The 12,400-nt window shown below is 52.0% G+C and overlaps 5 protein-coding genes across 5 annotated transcripts; 1 reads left to right on the top strand and 4 right to left on the bottom strand.

The window, feature by feature from the left end:
• Positions 1–25: 25 nt before the first annotated feature.
• On the bottom strand, positions 26–2,116 carry BDW47DRAFT_107857 (amino acid transporter; the record flags this gene model as incomplete). Its single annotated transcript, XM_024813095.1, has 6 exons — positions 1,768–2,116; positions 1,645–1,715; positions 1,478–1,591; positions 1,325–1,407; positions 855–1,271; positions 26–797 (listed from the first exon to the last, which is right to left on the bottom strand). The coding sequence occupies exons 1-6, from the start codon at positions 1,867–1,869 to the stop codon at positions 28–30; spliced, it is 1,557 nt and encodes a 518-aa protein (XP_024670896.1). The 5' UTR covers positions 1,870–2,116.
• Positions 2,117–2,139: 23 nt separating this feature from the next.
• On the bottom strand, positions 2,140–4,172 carry BDW47DRAFT_45621 (HAD-superfamily hydrolase). Its single transcript, XM_024819081.1, has 2 exons — positions 2,430–4,172; positions 2,140–2,280 (listed from the first exon to the last, which is right to left on the bottom strand). The coding sequence occupies exon 1, from the start codon at positions 3,970–3,972 to the stop codon at positions 2,560–2,562; it is 1,413 nt and encodes a 470-aa protein (XP_024670895.1). The 5' UTR covers positions 3,973–4,172; the 3' UTR covers positions 2,140–2,280; positions 2,430–2,559.
• A 1,890-nt stretch (positions 4,173–6,062) lies between these two features.
• Positions 6,063–7,887, bottom strand: BDW47DRAFT_126796 (MFS general substrate transporter; the record flags this gene model as incomplete). Its single annotated transcript, XM_024816613.1, has 6 exons — positions 6,063–6,190; positions 6,242–6,375; positions 6,424–7,378; positions 7,443–7,605; positions 7,653–7,715; positions 7,765–7,887. 6 exons carry the CDS (start codon positions 7,885–7,887, stop codon positions 6,063–6,065), a joined length of 1,566 nt encoding a protein of 521 aa, XP_024670894.1.
• A 1,974-nt stretch (positions 7,888–9,861) lies between these two features.
• BDW47DRAFT_45573 (homocysteine S-methyltransferase family protein) lies at positions 9,862–11,027 on the top strand. Its single transcript, XM_024819080.1, has one exon. It carries the CDS (start codon positions 10,015–10,017, stop codon positions 10,957–10,959), a length of 945 nt encoding a protein of 314 aa, XP_024670893.1. The 5' UTR covers positions 9,862–10,014; the 3' UTR covers positions 10,960–11,027.
• On the bottom strand, positions 10,926–11,844 carry BDW47DRAFT_107848 (GNAT family N-acetyltransferase). Its single transcript, XM_024813094.1, has one exon. The coding sequence runs from the start codon at positions 11,815–11,817 to the stop codon at positions 11,095–11,097; it is 723 nt and encodes a 240-aa protein (XP_024670892.1). The 5' UTR covers positions 11,818–11,844; the 3' UTR covers positions 10,926–11,094.
• Between the last annotated feature and the right edge of the window lie 556 nt (positions 11,845–12,400).

Here is a 12,400-nt window from a genome sequence, read left to right as displayed (position 1 = left end):
ATGATTGGTATAGAGTAAGATAGTAGCTTAATCCCTCCGCACAGCAGTAACAGGCGCACGATATACCCCCCTCCCATGAATAAAATAAGCAGCGATAGCAAACGACAACACACCGGCCAGCACAACAACCGACCAGTTCATATCAACCGGAACGGGGTTATCCGCCGTAGGGAAGAACGAGAAAATGATAGCAAACGACAGCCACGCCACGGCCAAAACATTCACAGGTAGACCTAGACGGCCGAGGGAGAACCGCGCAGGGGGAAGGTCGCCGCCGGTGACGAGGCGCGCACGGATAAAGGCGCCGATCGATACGATGTAGGTAGTGAAGAGCGCGGCGATCATTACGCCGGCGATGGCGTTGAACGCAGCTGTGGAGCCGAGGTTGATTAGCGAGAGGAGCAGGGTAGTAGTCGTTGAGAGGCATATGGCGGGGATGGGGATGGGTGTGTGAGCGCGGCGGGAGACACGCGCGAAGAAGTCGCTAAGTGGGAGGGCTTGGTCGCGCGCGAAAGCGAAGGTTTGTCTAGAGGCTGTTGCGAGGATGCTGATTGCGCTGCAGGTTTCGAGCGCGATGATGATTGCTGCGGTGGCGTTTGTGGCCGGGAAGGAACCGCCTGTTGCGTGGTGGACGGCGGGGAGGAAGGAGAAGCCTGATGCTGGGTCGAGGACGGCCGTGATGGGACCCATTGTGTAGAGGAGGGAGACGAGCATGATGAAGCCGAGGGCGCCGTTGACGAGGGCTGTGGAGACCATGCACCAGGGGACGATGAAGGCCGCGTGTTGGATTTCTTCCGCTGGGGGGTGTTAGTATCTGTATTAAAGCTAATATCTAGATATGGCTGAAGACATACACATATGTGTGGCGGCGTCTGGTCCCGCCCACGAAAAAATCGGAGTCAACTGGCCAACGAGACAGGCAAGCCCTATGCTGGACCAGCCCCCGGAATTGGTGAACTCGGTCCAGACGACGGATGAGGGGGCACGAGGAGGACCCATCGCCCATAGAGGAACTAGGACAGCTATGAAGCCGAGCAGGTGAAGGGCGAGAATGAGGTGTTCAAGCGCAGGGAGAAACCGGGCGCCGTAGGTGTTGACCAGCGTGCAGAGGACGGCCATGGCCATGGTGAACAGCGTGCCATGCCAGGGCTGCGAATCATACATGTAGCCAGTGGGGGAGGAGTTGAAGACCAAGAGGCCTTGGATGAGTGTACCGCAGAGAAAGCAGATACTTGCTAGGGCAGCCTGCCATCCTAAGACCGAGAGCCATCCTGTTGGGTTTAGTATAGAATGTGCAGCGATAGGATCTGGAGGGAGGAGTCACCCGTGAGATAGCTGAGGAAGCGCTGCCATCGGGGAGACGCAAATTCGCTGACCCAATGGTACTGTCCACCAGATGTGGGGGCACTGTTTAGTTAGTCCTTGTTCTTTCTTTCTTCTTCCTTCTCTCTTCGTCTTGATTGGAGTAAATTCATACATGGAGGCTATCTCCGCCATCGACACCACAGACGCAAAGAATCCCACAAACGAACCGAGATAGACATAGAGCATGCCAGCCCGACCACCATCAGTCAATCCATATGTACTCGTTCTACCACATGTCAGACCAATTCATTCACATTGTCTACATCGGGCAAACAATACAGTAAGATCGACTCCCACGTCGCCATCAACGTAGTGGTGAACCCCAAAATCGAATAGAACCGGAAATTTCTCTATTCTGTTAGCTCATGTCCTCCGTGCTCGGAATATCAGCCTATGACACACCCTGAACTGCTGCGCCTTGCCCAGACGCTGCATGTCGCGATCATCCTGTGCGTGGGGGTCGATCTCGACCCCCGTTTCGGATACACTACCTGTCTTGTGCATTTCGTTTCTTTCCTTCCGTATCGTTCTCAATCTTGACACACAGACTCATCAGCAAAAATCGAAATAGAAACAGAAGAGAGAGCAAAAGAGGGGGTAGGTTCTGCAGCGTTGTTTAATTTCAGTGTCAGCATTTGGCGGCAGATAAGGGCGAACTGGCTGCAGCTGGTTGGTCCAGCTTGCTTTGCGGTAGAGGATCTGCAAGGGTTGGACTGGCTAGAGGACTGGCCGGTCGTCTTAGCGTGACTGGGGTAGATGTAAACTTTACCCATTTTTTAATATATTCACTGTCAGACAGAGACAGATTTACTGCTCACAATGAATGAATTGATTGATGTTGTGGCCACGTGGTGGTGGTAACCCTAACTAGATCCTCCGAGTTGAGTAGTATAAAGATGGGTTTGATAGCGTGATCTAGCGCGTAGAGTTAATAGAACAATCTACATAGTAGAGACGATACAATAGCTACCTAGCTTCATTGAAGATATCTGCGTTAGGTTAACTGTTGAATAATGAGGTGTAGTCATTAACGTCTAGCATGGCAGGAATCTATTAAAACCCACCCATTCTCTAATCCCCTCGAGGGGATATTCATACTCATAAGCGTGACACAAAATAACCATCAAATCCAAACAGGAAGAGAAAAGGGAAAAGAAAAAATCTATAGCAAGAAGAAATAAAAAAGAGAGAAATCTACTCAATCGCCGAGAACTGATCCTCCTGCGTCACAGGATTCACATTCGGATTCCAACTGAGCTTGAAATCCGACCCCAACTCCTTGCTTATAACAGCCTTTACCACCTCCAACACGTTATCAAAGACGCCAAAATTCGCCGGATTATGAGGATCATTCGACCCCTTCGGCCCCTGGAACACGCCCGTCCGCACCAGGCACGTATTCCACCCGTAGAGGTTCCCGCCAATGATATCACTCTGGGGATTATCCCCGACCATATAAATATTCTGCGGCAGCCGCTTCTCGTTGTGGATCTCCTGCATCCATGAACGGAGGACTTCATCCGCACAGACATACGTCGCCCGCTCGGGCTTGCCGTACACGACTCGCTCAAGATCCAGCCCCGTCAGCGCCTTATACTGCGCTTCGACGGCGATGCGGAACGCTCCGAGGTTGAGTCGCGGGGGTCCCTTGTGCTCTGTCGGGCACAGGAGGTCGCCCTGCGAGAAGTAGATGGGGATGTGGTTGGAGGGGTCGGCCGCCTGCGTCAGCAGCTGCCCGTCTTCCGAGAGGAGCAGGTCGGCGATGATCTGGCAGTCTGTCATGCTATCGCGGGTTTCAGCAAAGCAGAGGATAGCGTCGAACTTGATCTGCGAGAAGTCGCGCGGGCGGGCGCCTGCGCGGTCTTCGTCTGTGAACACCCTGCAGGGGGAGATGGTCGGGTCCCATGCGAGGACATCCTTCGGGTGGACGACGTTCTTGAAGCCGTAGGCTTCGGCGGCTTCGCGCGCTTGGAAGCCTTCACCGCCGCAGACAAGCACGGTGTCGTAGTACTCGGCGAGGGCTTGCATGGGGGTGTGGGACTGGATGAACTGGGCGGTGGGGACCTCGTGGCCGAGGACGGAGGTGAGCTGGGCGCAGCGGGCTTCTTCGGTCTTGCCACCGCCGTTGGTGAGGAGGATGTACGGGAAGGTGATGCCGAGCTCGTTGTCGCCGTTGAGGATCTTCAGGGCCACTTTGGCTTCTTCGATGGCTTCGTTGCCGTGCGCGAGGACACCGTCGATGTCGAATGCGAAGGCCATGTTTTTGACGGCGGCGACTTTCTCCGTTGACATGCCTTGCACTTGGGCGGCGAGGATGCTGCGCGCGTCTATGCGCGGCTTGGTGGTTGAAGAGAGGCGCGAGGGCCGTGGGGAGCGCGGGATGGGCAGCGATGTCCCGATGGAGTTGCGCGAGCCGCGTCGCTCCTTCATCGAGGGCGACAGGCTGAGATGGTGCATTAGGGCGGAGGCATCGCTGACGGGGTTGCGCGTGGCGGGGATCTCGATGTTGTTGACCGAGCCTGTTGGCTTGGTGGGAGCGTTGGCCTCATTGACGTGGAGTTGAGGAACGGCCTCGACGCCAAAGTCGGCGTCATCGAAGCGAGGCATGGTGATGGGCTGTGGTAGGAGTTGCGGGCGAATGGGTAGGCAGGTAGTCAGACAGTCGGTTCGTCAATTTGTCTCTAGTGTCAATCTCCGAGTCGTTGATCTTGCTCTGTAATTCAGAAAACACAGGCGCAACCCAGCAAGATATACTCCCTCCCACGCAGATCTGTTCCCAGAAGCAGCAGTCCCGGAGATGGATCCGACCCATAATTCCTCATCATCCAGACCCCCGTAAAAGAGCCATCGAGACCGCAAAGACTGGAGACCGCCAAAGGGGACGTGCCCAACACATCGTCCAACAACGTCATATCCCTAGATCCTGAGGCGATCTCTGCACGAGGAATGGGATAACACGTCCAAGTCCGTTGTTGTTTAGGTGGGTCTCGGTGCCACCGTCTCAATCCTCAACCCTCCATGAAGCATATTCTGGACGCATGGGCTGCTGTGCTCCGGAATGAAGAAGCCAGACCACCAGGGCGTACCCGCGCATCCAGCGGCGCATAAAAATGCAGACGAGGGGCAAATTGCACGGATCGGCGGCGTACAACCTTACAGCCACCATGCGCCCAGTCCGCCCCGAGCCGTGTGGGCCGGATTCGGTCTGATTTCATCATCTCAGGGACTGGATTGGGACGTTGGCCGGATTCGGGGATGAGGCGGAGGGATGAGGTCCGTTCGTTTACCCCCCTTCCTTTCTAGTTATCGGGGAAAAGCTTTGAGAAGGGGCATCGAGATGAAAAATAAATAGAATAAAATAAAAATAAACAACCCATGTCATAGACTCTGTGGCCAACACCAATAAATTTCGTCATGTAAGTTAAGTCCAGTCTCGAATAAGCTTATATCGAAAACGGCGCCGATCCCGAACATTCACCGAGTCTAGGGTAACACTCACCAATAACAAGAAATCAACTCACACGTAGCTATCCAAAAGATAACAAATCCAACTATAATCATACAATTCAAGCACTCTGCACATGAAGAATACCAACCATCAGTAGGGGCTACTTACCACCTCCTTCAGTAGACATCGGTCGGTCCAGACCCGGATTACCCTTTGCGGGATACCCGAGCCCTCCCCACAAATATGTGGATGATGGGTCCACCATCACTTGCCTATAATCTGCATCGCTGATACACATCAACCCGGGTTGTCTAAATAGGGTAAGTATCGAAAAGGTCGAGACATGGACTTTGCCCATGAGGATCAGGTCCATCTCAGCTCCAGAGGGCCAAGCAAGCAAGCAGCCAGGAACGAACCCTCTCGTACGAGAGGGGTCACCGTTTGTTGACTTTTATAGGGCTTTTGTTCACCGGTTAGCCCTAATGCAGAAGGAAAGCCCAGCAGACAACGTCATCAGGTTAATGCAGGGCTGGGCGTGAGGCTTCGAGGGATATCGCTGACGTCATTTGGTAGCCTCCCCTGGCGCGAAGATGCTTGGAATGAAGAAATTCGAGACCTAATTTGAGTTTCTGGGCAGGGGCGCTCGTTGTTGCCTTCTACTTGGAAATAGAAACTCTTTCAAACTCTCGCATAATTTGGAGCCATTATTGCAGACTGAGTTTTATAATATGCCTTCACCATCCCAGGAGAGTACTAAAGACGTTTTGAAGCCTCGAGGCCTAACTACCCTCTCTCCCTGTACCATTCCTACTCCTTCAAGAATGTTCGTCCAACAGCTCGCACTCCCCCTTTGGAAAGTCTCGATTCGGCTTTGAATTATAGGTTCTAAAACCGTTCTATCACATTTGATACATCGCTCTTTTCTACCTCATACCGAAATAGTCTCCATGCAGATGATGCCCACCTACCCGGTGGACCACGCTGTTGCAACACGTTAAACAAAACAGACTATCGATCCGAACAAACTCTGACTTACGTTTGGTGTAACAACATACTACGACATACACTTCTATGGATGTTCTTGAAAGATGACATCAATCATATTTCCCTAAGATACGACAACCTGCAGGTACGTAACGCTGCGTGGACATGCGAACACTCCATACGCATAGAGACAAAGAAATACAAGACATGCCCAGTCTGTCTTCTAAATGACCATTTGTGGAGTTCACGTTCCCGGCCGAAGCGATCATAGAACATATCGGAAATTCTTGTTCTCAAATTCGGTCTGGTCCTTCATGCCCGCCTCGTCGCTGAGAGCCTTGTCCGCTGGGCCATATTTCTTGTCTCGGCCTCGATTCACGGAATACATGTACGCTGCCAACCCGTCAGTGGATTATCTCTAAAGAAATGATGGCAGGCACCTACACAAGAGACACAAGTCGCAAGCGGCTTTGATGGTGAATCCCACCAAAAGTCCAATGGCTGCACCCTTGAAAGCCGGCGCCTGCGATGGCTTGACCACAAATGGGCTGGCGTAGTGGCCCGAACAGTATGCCGTGCTACCCCCATTTAGCATGGCGCTAGCAAATCAGCCAAGATGTACATACAACACGATGGTGTTGGCAATCGCCCGATGGGTATAACCCGCCATATTCGAGGAGACAGTGACCAATAGTACAGCGGATGCAATAGATTGGACGTTGACGAGCCAGAACGAAGCCAGTCGCGCCCAGGTCTCACGTCGGGGGATATAGGCCATGCACGCCGCAGCGACGGTGCAAATGACATTGGACGCCGTGACAGTCAGAAGACGGGAGTTGGGAGCCTTGAGAGTGATGGTGCCTCCAATCAGAAGGGCCACAATCTGCACCGCATCACCGACAGATTTCAGTTGCGTCGTTTTGGTCACCGAGAATCCCATGTCTTTGATGATGACGGTGGAAAAGCAATTCAGGACGCCACTGGGAACGGAACCCGCGAAAATCGAAATGAACAGCAGGGTTGCTTTGGGATCTTTGAGGCATGTCATCACTTGCTTCCGGTTGAAGACACGATTCTTGATGCCCGTCTCGTTGGTAGACACACGCTTGACCGCGATGACCCTCTCGGTCCGGGTCAAGAAGAAGGCATCCGAAGGAGAATCAGGCAGAACGAACCAGATGACCAGCGCCCAGAGACAGGTTGTGCCCCCAAGGATGTAGAACAACAGCGCCCAGCGGTCCGGCTTGAAAGTGGCGGGAAGATTAGAAATACCGTAGCAAACATAGGAAACGACGATACCGCCCCAGCCCAGAGACGAACACCAAATGCACTGCCTCAGGGGGATTTCCTTCCGAGTATACCAGAATCCCGTCATCAGCGTGAGGCCCGGGGTTGCCGCAGCTTCAAACAGACCCATGATAAATCGAATCGCCAGTGCGCTCGAATACGTACGGCACTGGGTCATGACAATGACCGTGATGCCCCACAGAAAGCAACTGATACCGAGGACGCGCTGAGCAGGGAAACGACCGATAAGCAAGCCACTGGGATATTGACCGAAAAAATATCCCGCGTACACCACTGTTTATTGTCAATCGTTTTTCTCCCAATGTCTGTCAACATCAGCCTAATCGGGGCCACTCACTAGCAGAGAGAAAGTTGAACTGTTCGCCGCGCAGACCCAATGATTCCTGGTATCCCAGCAGGTTCGCGTAGTTGAGAGCGGTCTTGTCCATAGACTGCAGGGCCTGGGTCACCATGAAGATAGGAAGGACGACGAAATCGATCTTCCATCTAACTTTTTTGTTCTACTTCAAGTCAACTAGGGTTGAGGATTGGCTGTGAACAGACTCACGTCTTCATGAGACACCTCCATGTGCAGACCCTCGCGATACTCACGATATCCAACCGCGACGGCCTTGCTCGAGGTTAGTATGGACAGCATTTCCTGATAGGGAAAATCAAACCGAAAATCCTGAGCTTGCCTCTCCTGTCTCATTGCTGGAGTGATGAACAGGCTCAGGCTGCTCGGGGTCCTGGAGACCACCATGCATACACATGCTGCCGATGTCTTTTTCGTTCAAAGCCATCGTGAAGGTTTTCGACTTGGCCCAGTTGGTTGTGGTGGCAGTCAAGGTAGTGGGCAAGAGAGATTTGAATCCTATGGTCGAGTTTCTAACCTCACTGGAAGGTCGAGGGCCCATTTGCAGTCACTGTTGGAAACCACGGTCCACCAAGACCATATATTGGCAAGTACGCCCCGCGTCATGTCGCGTGCAGCATACAGTATATCACTGTAATAGAGAAATCACTGACAATCACTCATCATTATGGTAACTTGTTGTGCTCGAGCTCAGTGAATCAATCATACCAAGTTGTATATGCTCCTTGCTAAATCTGTCTGATTATATACACTTCCTATAACTGATGTCAATGACAGGAGTGCAATGGGTCAAATACTTGTATGTCCTCTGAAAAGACACTATATTATGAACATCCTTATCTTTGTCTCTCTCTGTCTCTCTCTGTCTGATTGTCTATCTCTCTTTCCCTCCCTTTCCTTTTCTTGGACCTAAACTTTGTTTATAACATATCAGCACCTAAATCGATACGTTTTTCATACATATTGCATTACTGCTACTCTTGATCTGGTCAGTTATATTTTTTTAATTTCTATTCTTTATCTTAAGGGCATCAATCTAGTACTGAACACATATGTGCCTTCAATCGTCATGACTACATATGGCCTATCCCTATTGGTATACTTCCACATGCCGATGTATCTTTCCCTTTACAACCTACCCCAGCAATCACCAGGCCCCTGTATGGTGACACTATATTCATTCCAAGATTTTCCTGAAGAAAGAAGAGGCCGAACTAGGGCGAGTAAGTCTCCGTGGTCGTACCACCCTGTCCAATGTCTCTCAAGAGGCATGAAAATCGCCAAATGGCCACGGCCAATTTGATATTCTTGCCCTTTTTCAAAAGAAAAAATCCGTTCTACATTGGTCGGTCCTTTGACAGGTTGTGTCTCTTATCTGCGGAGGATTTTCGCCAGGTTGAAAGCTGGAGCTGGGGAGTATCATTCCGGTCATGGATTTTCGGTTCAGACTTAGGGTAAATTGTTTTATTTTCTTTTTCTTCATTTTATCCCATTTCTTGTTTCTGTGTTTCCGACTTTTTCTTTATTTTCTAATTTCAATTATTACATTCAAGGCTTACTTATCTTTCATAATCCTTGTTTATTCTCTTCTACTTCATGTATCCTTCTGCTGTCAACTATCCTTGTCACTTTCGTTGTGTTGAATTATGGCTCCTATGCAAGAGCAGTACAATCCACGACTGAGGCATCAACCATGTATAGACGTCGATCAGCAATGCTTGTAATATCATACTCCCAAAGCACCCAAAAAACAGATAGATAGTTCTAAATAAAAGTCAAAAGTTGAGCTCCCTGAACATACCGCATTTATAGACCCAAAAGCTAATAAATAATCAGATCGCTCGGTCTCCAACACAAGGCATCAGCCAACATGAGGCGCATCTCACCATACAAACACGATCCATGTTGGAGTACTACTACTCATCCAGTAACCCATTCTTCCAATAGTATTCTACTCAACTACTCCCTACTAGATATATCAAGATCCACCTGATGAACCAACCAGGCAAGATGCTCGAACCCATCTCCAAAGCCCTCTCCACAAACGCAACATGCATCATAACTCTCGCCATTGTCCCGGGATACAGCGCCATCGGATCGGTGCGGGATACTGGGCCTGATGGCCGGGCGAATGTGCTGGCGATGGCTGTGCAGGGAGAGTATGTGCTTTTCAAACATTGAGATAGCACTGAGAGCATCGTGGATGTCACTTCCGGGGAGTTGGTGGAGGGCGTTGATGCGACGGTAGTTGAAGCTATCCGGAAAGTAGGGTTTGTGGGAGATATCCCGAGGGTGGTGTATTACCAGGATGCGCGATGTTTAATATGAACCAGCAACTGTAGACAGATTTAATAGATAGCCAATATCAACCGTCAGGTCCAACCAAAATATATTCGGCAATCCACCGGGTCCGGAATGGACAATCCCCACATTTCCTTCGCAGTCTCCACCAGACCATATTTATAACCCGCGTGGATCCCCATCATGCAACTTCAACTCAACTCACCCCCCATTCCAATCCGTCCACTTCAATAACATCAAATAACCCACCACGATGTCTCTCCCTCACCTCAAGTCGTCTCTCGAGAGGCCCTTCCTCAGCGAACCCGGCATGGAAACAACCCTCTACTACAAACATCAAATCGCCCTCCCAAGTTTCTCCTCGCTACCACTCCTCACCAACCCCACTCACCGAGCCCTGATCTCCTCCCTATACGCAAACTATATCTCCATCGCAGCAGCCCACAACACAGGAATCATCCTGGACACGCGCACCTGGCGCGCCTCCACGCCCTGGGCCTCCGCCTTGAACATGACCCCCGCCGAGCTCCTCGCCGCCAATCGCGACGCCGTCCAGCTCGCCAAAGCAGCCCGCACACACAGCAGAGCCACGAGCACCAACGTCCCCGTCCTCATCAGCGGCACGATGGGCCCGCTCCAAGACGCCTACGAGGACTCGTCTCAGGCCATATCACTCGACACCGCGCGCGACGCCTACAGACCGCAGGTGCAGACGCTCGCCGACGCAGGCGTCGACCTCCTCGGCCTATTCACCATCTCGAATCTCAATGAGGCGATTGCTATCATTGAGCTCGCTCGCGAGGTCGGTCTCCCCATCGTAGTGTCGTTCAGCATTGGCACCGACGGCCGTCTGCTGGGCGGGAACTCCCTGGAGGACGCCATCCGCGCGGTCGACGAGGCCACGGGTGGCTATGCGGCGTATTTCGGTGTCAACTGTGCCCATCCGGCTAGGATTGCGGCTGCGCTGCGCGAGATGTCGAGTGAAGTGCGTGCGCGTATTGGTATGGTCAGGGGCAATGCCAGCCAGAAGACGCATGATGAGCTGGATAATACTGATACGCTGGATCGAGGCCACATCCCGACTTATTTGGATGGGTTCCGTGATGCTTTGGCGTTGTTGCCTGCCGTGAAGGTCGTTGGGGGGTGCTGTGGTACGGACGAGGAGCATTTGGGGGCGATTGGTGGGGGGTTGTTATAACCTGCTCTATTGCGCTGTAAATATATAGATGTGTGGACATGTAAGTATGACAATGTACAGCTCCATGACATAACCAAAGGGGCGACGAACCCGCCACGCAACAAGCAATCCTGAGCTGGCAGTAAGTGAAAGACATCACGAACCCCAATCCGCCCGCATCTCATCCAAGCTCTTCTTCTGCGCACCTTGTTCAAAATTCCCCTCATCCAACCACTTCTCCAACACGCCCTTCTCCCGCCTCTCCCAATCGTCCCGCAGAATCGCCAACCAAGCCGTATCGCGATTCCGCCCCTTAACAACCATATGCTGCCTGAACGTGCCCTCATACACGAAGCCCAACCTTTCCGCCGCACGCCGCGACCGTACATGCAGCGCATTGCACTTCCACTCCACGCGGCGGTAGCCGAGGTCGTGGAATGCGTGCTCCGCCAGGAGATAGACGGCTTCCGTGACGCCCGTCGTGCGCTGCAGCGCGGCGGAGAACATCACGTGGCCGATTTCGAGGAACAGATGGTCGGGCGTGATGCGCATCAGGGTTAGATAGCCGACTGCCTTGCCGCGGTGGGCAGTCGTGTTGTTGGTGTCTATGACGGCGAAGAATAATGGGTCAGTGCTTTCGGCGCGAAGCGATATAGTAGCTGCGAATTCTTCGTAGTCGGGATATGGGCCATCGGGCATGAAGTCCCATAGAGATGTGTTGGATGGCTCGGTCCCGCCGATCACGGCGAAGAGGTCGGGGGCATGTTGCAGGCCGAGTCTCTCGAGAGTCACGGTCCGGCCTTGTAATCTTGTCTTGGGGCTTGGCAATTGGGCTCGAGATAGGGATACGATTTCGCCTATCGTAGGAGAGGCTGCCATTTTAGGGACGTAGAGGGATGGAATGTATTCAAGATTCATAGAGGGGTTGAGTCACGATTATATAGAGCCGCGGGGAGTCCCGAGTGGGGGTCTGATTCGACATACACTCCGAGATCCCGAAGATTGCACGTCGATGATAGGTTGGCGTCCCGAGACCGATCAATCCTGTGGCTTTAGTTCCATGAAAAGGAAGGAAGGATATGCAACTACGGCTCATGATGGCGTTTGCAACAACCTGGGAGCGCCAGGCAATGGGATAGTAGTGAATACCCATGTCTAGTAGTTCCGATTATCATGTCGAATAGAGCTACAGGTCCTAGACTGAATACAAAGATCTAAATATATAACAATCAGACACCTACCAACTGTAGCAGTCGTGTGGAATCTGAAGCCATACGTTGAGTGTTGTTGGATATGTTGCCTGGATGCCTGGTTGCCTGAATGGAAAAGATCAAGATTAGTCACCATTGACTCATCCGCCCCCGCGTCACATGGGCCGCTTTACCTAATCGGGAATTTTATTGAAATGCCACTGCTCACCGCCTTTTTATCGAAGTTTTTTTTTTTTTATCGCTGGGCATCA

Source organism: Aspergillus candidus, assembly GCF_002847045.1.
Source record: "Aspergillus candidus strain CBS 102.13 unplaced genomic scaffold BDW47scaffold_31, whole genome shotgun sequence".
Taxonomy (NCBI): domain Eukaryota; kingdom Fungi; phylum Ascomycota; class Eurotiomycetes; order Eurotiales; family Aspergillaceae; genus Aspergillus; species Aspergillus candidus.
Note: the sequence above shows the minus strand (reverse complement) of the source record. Positions and strands in the feature narration are given on the sequence as shown.

Coding starts and splice junctions, on each gene's coding strand:
- BDW47DRAFT_45621 (XM_024819081.1), bottom strand. CDS start 3,972: ATGCCTCGCTTCGATGACGCCGACTTTGGCGTCGAGGCCGTTCCTCAA.
- BDW47DRAFT_45573 (XM_024819080.1), top strand. CDS start 10,015: ATGTCTCTCCCTCACCTCAAGTCGTCTCTCGAGAGGCCCTTCCTCAGC.
- BDW47DRAFT_107848 (XM_024813094.1), bottom strand. CDS start 11,817: ATGGCAGCCTCTCCTACGATAGGCGAAATCGTATCCCTATCTCGAGCC.